Here is a 10,800-nt window from a genome sequence, read left to right on the forward strand (position 1 = left end):
GACAAAGTTAAATGTTCATTTTTCCTTCCACAGTACAAAAATTCCTGTGAAGCATCTGAAGGGTTAATAAACTACTTGAATGTGGTTTTCAGCACATTGAGGGGTGCAGTTTTTAGAATGGTGTCACTTTTGAGTATATGTCATCTGTCATATAGGCCCCTGAAGTCACTTCAAATGTGATGTGGTCCCTAAAAAAATGGTTTTGTAAATTTTGTTGGAAAAATGAGAAATCGCTGGTCAAATTTTAACCCTTTTAATTTCCTAACAAACAAGAAAATTGTTTAAAAAATTGTGCTGATATAAAGTAGACATGTGAGAAATGTTATTTATTAACTAATTTGTGTGATATAACTGATTTAAGTTCATAAAATTAAGTTTTTGCCAAATTTTGATTATTTTTACAAATAAACACAAGTAATATCAAAGAAATGTTACCACTAACATAAAGTTCTATATGTCACGAAAAAGCTCATAATCAGTGGGATCCGTTGAAGCGTTCCAGAGTTATTACCTCATAAAGTGACAGTGTAAAACTGTAAAATTTGGCCTGGTCATGAAGGTACAAACAGCCTTGGGGGGTAAAGGGGTTAACTCCTCTAAATAGATTTGGACTTAGACAGAGACCCCTATGTAAAAAAACATCACTAAGTTCTAGTGTATCTGTAGGGCCACAGTATTACCTGTTGTTCTGTAGTGTGAGATGGGAAGAAGAATAGTCCGTTAGCCGGGTCAGAACCAGGAGGGCAGAGAACATACAAAATCAGAAGGCACAAGAGTAGTCAGTAAACGGCCGAGGTAACAAGAGGAAACAAATACACAAGCCGGGAGCTGAGCACAGAGGACTGAACCAGAGGAGAACAAGGCTGTATCTGGCAGCTTCCGGCAATATGCTTCCAGCTTTAGTAGGGTGCGGTGCTTTCCAATTGGCTGAAGCAGGGAGCAGATTACTCCAGGTGGACAGCACACACACCCATACTGCCAGACTGGGTGGTACTACTGGTCCCAGCAACCCTAATCTTAGTGGCTGGACAGAGCCTGCGCCGCCCAGAGCTTCTGGTTCTGACGTCTCCTCCATCACCAGCGCCACCTGCAGAATGAATAAGGCGGCTTCTGGCGAGAGAAGCAGACATCGCAGGGGCAGATCCCAGAGGAGATGGGACCCACCAGAAACCTTAATATGACAAAATGTCAGAAAACCAGAGCAGTAGAAATCCCCATAAAGTGACTCCATTTTGGAAATTATAACCCTCAGTGAATTAATCTATAGGACTAGTGACGATTTTGACTCCACATCCACTTACTGGAAATTAGCACACAGACGATGTTGCAAAGTGAAAATTGCACATTTGCCATTTTATTGCGTAACACATAACAGTTAGGAAAATAAGTATTTGATACACTGCCGATTTTGCAAGTTTTCCCACCTACAAAGAATGGAGAGATCAATAATTTTTATCGTAGGTACACTTCACCTGTGCGAGACAGAATCAAAAAAAAATCCAGAAAATCACATTGTATGATTTTTACATAATTAATTTTCATTTTATTGCATGAAATAAATATTTGAAACAATAAACAAACAGATCTTAATATTTGGTCCAGAAACCTTTGTTACAATTACAGAGGTCAGATGTTTCCTGTAGTTCTTGACCAGGTTTGCACACACTGCAGCCGGGATTTTCGTCAACTCCTCCATACAGATCTTCTCCAGATGTTTCAGGTTCGGGGCTGTCGCTGGGCAACATTGAGTTTCAGCTCCCTCCAAAGATTTTCTATTGGGTTCAGGTTTGGAGACTGGCTAGGCCCTCCAGGACCTGAAATGTTTCTTACGGAGCCACTCCTTAGTTGCCCTGACTGTGTGTTTCGGGTCTTTGTCATGCTCGAAGACCCAGCCATGACCCATCTTCAATGCTCTTACTGAGGGAAGGTTATTGGCCAAAATCTCGCAATACATGACCCCTTTGCAGAAAAGCATTCCCAAAGTATGATGTTTCCCCTACCATGCTTCACAGTTGGGACGGTGTTCTGGGGGTTGTACTCATTCTTCTTCCTCCAAACATTGAGAGTGGAGTTGATACCAAAAAGTTCTATTTTGGTTTCATCTGACCACATGACCTTCTCCCATGCCTCCTCTGGATCATCCAAATGGTCATTGGCGAACTTCAAACTGGCCTGGACATGTGCTGGCGTGAGCAGTGGGACCTTGGGAGTGCTTCAGGATTTTAATCCATGACGGCGAGGTGTTACTAACGGTAATGTTTGAGACTCTGGTCCCAGCTCTCTTCAGGTCATTGACCAGATCCTCCTGTGTAGTTCTGGGCTGATTATGACCTTTCTCAGAATCATCCTTACCGCACGAGGCGAGATGAAGCCTGCATGGAGCCTGTGAAGAAACAGGGTCTTTCGTGGGCATAAATCTACTCAGACAACACAGGGTGAGGGTAAAACAGTGTGGCAATACTTTATTGAACCACCAAATGGACAATAAACCCATAGAACAGTCCCAGCAAATACCTAAGATGGCACAACATTACACAGTCTCACCCTTCTGCTGGCCCGCCTGGGATAGAACAGCTGCAACTTTTGGACTTCCAAGGCTAATTACCTCAACCAGAGGCTCCGCGCTTTTGGCGGGCCCCCACAGAGAGAAGGTATCGACAAGCTTAGGAAGCTGACAGTCCATCGAGGTACAAGGCCAGGAGACCCAAGGGTCCCACCCTGGCCTCTCCAAGAGTTTCCATGGGGCCAGATGACCAGCTGGTCTCAATCTGGCTTCTCAGATAGAATGTCTCCATGGGTTCCAGGCTACCGGAGGGTCCCACCTGGCAACCCCAAACAACATATCCAAGGGGCCAGGTGACTTCATCGTCCCAACCTGGTCTCTCCAAATGTTTCCATGGGCTCTCTGATGGTCAATGGAGCAGATACGTATCTTTCCAGTCAGGGCCATATACCCTTAGGCTGGAATCTTGTAGAATACAAATCTGTGTCTCTTTGAATAAACTGATGCTACCAAGCTGATGGTCTGAAGAGAGTCTGATCTTTGATTCTACTTGTAAAGTCTCTTTCAATTCTGCCTGCTACAGAGGCATGGGTTCTTTAAATAGTTCACATTTGTTCTTTCAAGTACACATCCACAGGGCAATCACCCACACAGCCGACATAGCAGGGGGGGGGGGTGGTTCTTTAAATCAACATCTAGCTGGCTTTAGTATAATATGCAATTAGTATAGTAACAAACGTCATTGTTTCAGAACCAAGAGAAGACAACATTCAGCGTTATACAAATACTGGTCTGTTCTTCTTGACCTACCAAAGAAACACACACAAGTTTTAAAGTCAACACAAACACAATAGTGCATTTCTCTTGGCTTAACAAATCTAGACGTATGGCTGATTAAGATAAGCTGTGTCGTCACAGAGCCTCAGACAAGAAGATTGACGGTCATCTTGTGTTTCTTCCATTTCCTATTAATTGCACTAACAGTTGTCTTCTCAACAAGCTGCTTGCCTATTGTCGCGGAGCCTATCCCTACCTTGTGTAGGTCTAAAATTTTGTCCTTGGTGTCCTTAGACATCTGTTTGGTCTTGGCCATGGTGGAGAGGTTGGAGTGATATTGATTATGTGTGGATAGGTGTCTTGTATAGATGTAATGAGTTCAAACAAGTGCAATTAGAACAGGTAGGAGTGCAGAGTAGGAGGGCTTCTTAAAGAAAAACCAACAGGTCTATGAGAGACAGAATTCTTGCTGGTTAGTAGATGATCAAATACTTATTTCATGCACTAAACCTACTCAAATAAATAATGACTAAACAGAAAAATGTATTTAAAATATAACATTTTTTAATTTTTATTAATATAAATGATAAAACCAAAAAAGGAAGGGATTACAAGGAGAAAACTATATATATGGGGTATAGCATGTAGATGACAATGAATGGTTAATCCTAAATATATGATAACGTGCATAGATATAATAAATAAATGTAGCAACCAATAATCTATATAAAATATAAATAAATTCTTAATTAAATCCCAGTGGATATATAAATAAAAGTTCTATACTAGATACATTATATGCAAAAATAAATATAACATATAAGTAAAGATAAATACCATATGGTCAAGGCCCCACAACCTCCCAAGGGGACCAATTTATTTATTTATATTTTATATAGATTATTGGCTGCTACACTTATCGTATTTTTCAGACTAAAAGACGCACCAGACCATAGGACGCACCTAGGTTTTAGAGTAGCAAAATAGAAAAAAAAATTAAGCAAAAATTGTGGTCATGATGCATTATTTTAGGGGAAGGGGGTCTGCTGCTGACACTGTTAAAGGGGTAATGTCCCCCAATTCTTTTAATATCCCCATCCTGGTATATATGCCCCCCATCTTCCTGTTATATGTGGCCCCCATCCCCATATGCATGGCACCCCTCATCCCCATCCTGGTATGAATGGCACTCCTTGATCCCCATCCTGGTATGCAAGGCACCTCCTGATCCCCATCCTGGTATGAATGGCACTCCTTGATCCCCATCCTGGTATGCAAGGCACCTCCTGATCCCCATCCTGGTATGCTTGGCATCCCCTGATCCCCAATCCTGGTATGCATGGCACCCCCTGATCCCCATCCTGGTATGCTTGGCACCCCCCGATCCCCATCCTGGTATGCTTGGCACCCCCTCCCTGATCCCCATCCTGGTATGCATGGCACCCCCTGATCCCCATGCTGGTAATGCCTGGCCCCCCTCATCTCCATTCTGGTAATGCATGCCCTCCCTGATCCCCATCCTGGTAATGCATGCCCCCCCTGATCCCTGCCCTGGTAATGCATGGCCACCTCTGGTCCCCATACTGGTAAAACATGGCGTCCCGCTCTGCTGCCGACACTCACTGTGTGCGCCTCTCATGGCAGGGGGCGCATGGCGTCCCTGTCATGTACCCTCACACTGAGATGCTGTGCCGGAATAGTCACTGCTCCCCATGCTGGGACTGTGTGTGTTGAGAGCAGTGACCATTCACTCTCCATAACAGCGCACACACTGTAGCTGCAGTGCGGCTCCTGCTGTGCTCGGAGGTCTGTGTGCCCACTATTAAAAACCATGATTATTCACTACAATCCAGGAGAGTGGGTAGTAGTGAATATTCATGGTCTTTAATAGTAGGCACACTGACCGCCGAGCACAGCAGGAGCTGTGCTGTGGCTACAGTGTTCGCGCTATTAAGGAAGATGAATATCCATTGCTCTCCACGCCCTAGGGTGTATTTGTAGAGTATCTGAGCCACTAATAATGTGGAAACCTTTGTTTTTCCACTGACAGATGATGGACCTGAGTGGGGACTTGTTTTTTCGTGAGATGAGTAGAAGCTTTTCTTGTTATTATTTTCACCTATATAACACTGTTTGGTGGCTTTTATTCCATATTTGGGAGGCAGAATCAGTTGAACACCACGTTCAACTGCTTCATGCTATGAGGTTTTCTATTAGACTGTGAACTGTCATTGTCTTGGTGAATAATTAAATTTTTTTACATAAATTTCCATTTTTACAGACAGTTTAAGTAGAAATGTTCAAAAATATAAAATTCAAGGATATTTTATTCAAAAATAATAATTAGTTTTTTTTTTTCTTGGCAGATGACTGTACCAGGAGATCAGAGGGACAGCTGACATCTCCAGTTTTCAAATCAAATGGTCTTGAGATCCCAGATGTAATTGAAGTGAATGCCATTACTCCAGATATACCATCATCCCTTCACAGCAAAGATCTGTCATCTGATCCTATCAAACAGGTCCTGTCTTCTGATTCATTACCGACCACTATGGAAAATCAAAGTCACAAAATAAGCATTAAAAAACGAACTGCTCCTAATGCAAAGAAGCCATTTTCACATTCAGAAAATGGAAATAGTGTTTCCGTTGAAAAGTATATTCTTAAACATCAAAAAATTCACTCAGCAGGGAATAGATTTTTTTGTTTCAAATGTGGGAAATGTTTTAACCAGAAATCAGGTCTTGTTAATCACCAGAGAACTCACACAGGGGAGAAGCCATTTTCATGTTCAGAATGTGGGAAATGTTTTGCAGAGAAATCAAGTCTTATCAGACATCAGAGAATACACACAGGAGAGAAGCCTTTTTCCTGTTCAGAATGTGGGAAATGTTTTTTATGGAAATCAAATCTTGTTAATCACCGGAGAAGTCACACAGGGGAGAAGCCTTTTTCTTGTTCAGAATGTGGGAAATGTTTTAACCGGAAATCAGTTTTTGTTAAGCACCAGAGAACTCACACAGGGGAAAAGCCTTTTTTCTGTTCAGAATGTGGGAAATATTTTTCACAGAAATCAAATCTTGTCACGCACCAGAAAATTCACACAGGGGAGAAGTCTTTTTTCCTGTTCAGAATGTGGGAAATATTTTAATCATAAATGTAATCTCATTAAACACCAAAGAACTCACACAGGGGAGAAGCCTTTTTTTTGTTCAGAATGTAGGATATGTTTTAACCAGAAATCATATTTTGTTAGACACCAGAGAACCCACACAGGGGAGAAGCCTTTTTCACGTTCAGAATGTTGAAAATGTTTTGTGAAGAAATCATCTTTTCTTAGTCACCAGAGCAGTCACACAGGCAGAAGTCTTTTTCATGTTCTTAATGTGAGAAATAATTTATACGAAAATCAACTCTAAATAAATATCAGCCTAATAAACATCAGAGTGTCACAATTTCTCTGCTTAGTGTGTCTCGGATGCTGTGACTGACAGCTCAGTCATGCCATGTGGTGCAGGGGTGTGCTGAGTTGTCGGTGTTTTGATGGACAGCTCAGCCATCCAATCCGAGTCTTGAGAGGTGTTGAGCTTCTTTCAGATGTTCCCTGTTCCAGGTGATTACCCAGTAACTTAGCTGAGTCTCAGACCTCTGCTAGACATAGCATCTGCTCGGTTGTTTGCCTTGTAATTCTGTGCTCTGTTTGTTGGTCCTTTGCTGTATGACTTTAAACCTCGTTCTGACCATCCATTTGCCTAGCCCCTTTGCTCTGATCTGCTATCTTCCTGGTATTATGACCACAGATCATGACTTGACTTCGCCTGTCTTTTCTCTTTTGTTTTCTAAGTGCTCTCTTGGTATCTGACCCCGGTATGTTTGACTAATCTGCCTCACAGCCTGTCCATGAGTGGTGACTAGCATCACATTATATCCAATAATGGATCCAATTCCTACACTCTGTGATCAGGCAGCGAATCTGACCCAGATGATCCAGGATCTGGCCAGGAAATACTACAAGCTAGGATCTTCACAGTCCCAGCTGCAGGGTCAGTTTTCTAGTACTATGAGTGCTTCCCAAAGCTCTCCGCTACCGACTGTAGTTATAACTGTGGTACCTGCTGATGTGCAGTTGGTTTCCTGAAACAGTAGTATGTGGAAAGGAACGAAAAGTGGAAAATCCGCGCTGCTGGAAGATGACAGTTAATCCAGGTCCACACTAGAAAAACATGCTTTATTTTATTGTCTATCCGTGTCAAAGTAATATACTTCCTCCTCAGGGCAAAAAACATATGACAAATGACAGAACACAGCCATATACAGTATATACACTGGTGAATTTGAAAAAATGTGGCGCCAAAAAAGAACACATGATATGTCAAAGTTTAATAATGTAAATAATTTAAGAAGAAATGATGATAAAAGCTTTCAAAATTACATATTTTTATTTTCTCAATTTCATTTATCTTGTAAACAATAATAAAATACACATTTCTGGTGATAAATTTAATCTAAATATAAATATAGTGTGATGTAAAAATATAGTTATGTAGGTTGGGCAAGAAGTCACAGAACAAAAGTATCGACATTGGCGTGAGCGATGTAATGGAGAAGAGTGAATGAACCAGAGGATTAAAAAGGGGCGATTGGGGTGTATAAAACCATAAATTTATTAAGAAGTGGATTGTAGTGAATAAAAGTGTTTGTCACATTGGAATGTTAGAATATTAATTATTAGACATTATATGGACATATAAAACACATTTTTAATGTTAATGTATAAGAGAAATAAGATACTAAACTAAAGATACTGGCCAAAGAAATCGCTAAGAGAATAGCGTGGGAAAAAATCTATGCTGCTGGGAAAGTCCCTCCGCTGAACTTAGATGAACTCAGCATTCGGGGATAACCCAGCTGTTAGAGTGAGAGGCTGGGTGAAATCGTGACGTAACGTGGGAAAATGTTAGTACAATCCTCCAGAGAAGCCATGAAAGAGGAATAAAGAAGAGATCTTCGAGCAAAATGAATGGCAAAACAAAAAATGAAGCGGGAGTGAGTTCAATTCCCACCCGAAATAACAAATTGAGGTAAACTGTGCAAATATTAAGAAATTATACCATACACAAAAATATAATTATTAAAAATATTTAAGATATATATACAGTATTAAAATATTTAAGAAATATATACAATATATATGTATATGATAAAAATGGTGACTGATAAAAGTAAATCAAGCATAACATGGGGGGCAGCATGGTGGCTCAGTGGTTAGCACTGCAGCGCTGCGGCTCTGGGCTCAAATCCCACCAAGGACAACATCTACAAGGAGTTTGTATGTTCCCCTCGTGTTTGCGTGAGTTTTCTACGGGTTCTCCGGTTTCCTCCCACACTCCAAAGACATACTGATATGGAATGTAGATTGTGAGCCCCAATGGGGACAGCGACGATAATGTCTGTAAAGCGCTGTGGAATTAATGGCGCTATATAAGTTGTAATGTCCTCACAGTACAAGAAATTCAAGAGAGTAGATTTTATCTGTATTTTATTCTTGTCCTTCTTCCTCCAGCACAATGCATTACATGTTTCTCAGCAGACTAGAAACCGAAACTAAAACTCACTTCCAGTCTCTAACTCTCCGGTCACAAGACTTCCTTTTCTTAAAGAGACAGATCTAAACATTATACATTACACACCCCAAGTCATATCGTCCCATTTCTCTTCTATCGATAGACATATTGCAAAGGCCTGGCAAATAGATTATTTCACATTATTACGGAGATTATTCATAAGGATCAATCAGGCTTTATTCCAAACTGGTCCACAGCAATGAATTTACGAAGGCTTTTTCTTCAAAGATCAGATGTAATAATGGGACATAAGGCTATTCTTTCTTTCTCTCTCTTGATGCGGCTAAAGCATTCGATGGCGTAGAATGGAAATACCTGTGGGAGGTTCTTAAAAGGTTTGGGGTGGGTCCCAAATTCCTATCATACATACAGGTTTTGTACTCTGGACCTCAGGCTAAAATAAGAACTAATGGTCTCTTATCGGCTTCAATCGCGTTGGGGAGGGGCACTCGGCAGGGATGCCCCCTGTCTCCCCTCCTTCTCGCGATAGCCATTGAACCTTTGGCCTGTATGTTGATTGCTAGTCCGGATATTGTAGGCTATAAATATGGTATCCTAATGATGACGATTTACTTATATATATATATATACTGTATATACACACACACACACACACACACACACACACACACACACACACACACACATATATACCGTGTTTCCCCGAAAGTAAGGCCCTGTCTTACATTAATTTTACCCCCAAAAGTCCCACCCTGCCTTACTTTCGGGGGAGGCCTTACATTGGGAAAAAAAATGACAATTTTTTTTAACAATAAAATTAACATTTATTAACAGTCCGGCAACCCTCCCCATCCTCCCCCCCTGCAGCATCCCCATTGTTTGAGAGTCCGGCATCCACCCCATCCTCCCTCCTGCAGCCTCCCCATACAGTGGTTCTGCCCCCCACTCTGCCACCACACATACTGACACATACGGTACCGGTACAGCCCCACACGGCACCCACACACATATCGTACCGGTACCGTACACACACTGACACATACAGCCCCATACGGCACCCATACACATACCGTACACACACACACACACACACACACAGAGAGAGTTTCGGAACTTACCGTTACTTTCCTTCTGTTTCGATCTCCTCTGTGGTGCCGGGCTGACGATTCGGATGCCGGGGAAGCTGGACCAATCGGAGCGAGCCTGTAGGCGGTGACGTCGCAGCTGATTCGGCCAATCAGCTGCGAGCCGGCTGACTGGCCAATCACAGCTCGGGCTGGTGGCCAGCAGGGACTACGGTAGGGAGCCTGTGACGAACAGGCTGATCGGCCAATCAGCCTTACATTCCCCGCCCCCCCCCGCTACCCTGCCTTACAATCGGGGGGTGCCCTACATTGGCGGACCCCCCGAAACCCCCCACCCTGCCTTACTTTCGGGGGGGCCTTACTTTCGGGGAAACACGGTATATATATATATACATATATATATATATATACACACACAGTACAGACCAAATTGTACATTCACACTGAAGGCATCAAGACTATGAATTAACACATGTGGAATTATATACTTAACAAAAAAGTGTGAAACAACTGAAAATATGTCTTATATTCTAGGTTCTTCAAAAGTAGCCACCTTTTGCTTTGATGACTGCTTTGCACACTCTTTGCATTCTCTTGATGAGCTTCAAGAGGTAGTCACCGGAAATGGTTTTCACTTCACAGGTGTGCCCTGTCACGTTTAATAAGTGGGATTTCTCGCCTTATAAATGGGGTTGGGACCATCACTTGTGTTGTGCAGAAGTCTGGTGGATACACAGCTGATAGTCCTCCTGAATAGACTGTTAGAATTTGTATTATGGCAAGAGAAAAGCAGCTAAGTAAAGAAAAACGAGTGACCATCATTACTTTAAGAAATGAAGGTCAGTCAGTC

The 10,800-nt window shown here is 42.1% G+C and overlaps 1 protein-coding gene across 1 annotated transcript in view; it reads left to right on the top strand.

The window, feature by feature from the left end:
* The window catches only part of LOC141242780 (uncharacterized), a 74,964-nt gene extending 68,328 nt beyond the window's left edge, over positions 1–6,636 (top strand). The window contains exon 9 of the mRNA XM_073668864.1: positions 5,647–6,636. Coding sequence (XP_073524965.1) covers positions 5,647–6,431 — 785 coding nt within the window. The 3' untranslated portion in view covers positions 6,432–6,636. The remainder of the gene's footprint in view (positions 1–5,646) is intronic.
* The last annotated feature ends 4,164 nt before the right edge of the window (positions 6,637–10,800 follow it).

The sequence above is a fragment of the Phyllobates terribilis genome, unplaced genomic scaffold, assembly GCF_046119375.1.
Source record: "Phyllobates terribilis strain yellow unplaced genomic scaffold, ASM4611937v1 Scaffold_1059__1_contigs__length_443036, whole genome shotgun sequence".
NCBI classification, from domain to species: Eukaryota; Metazoa; Chordata; class Amphibia; order Anura; family Dendrobatidae; genus Phyllobates; species Phyllobates terribilis.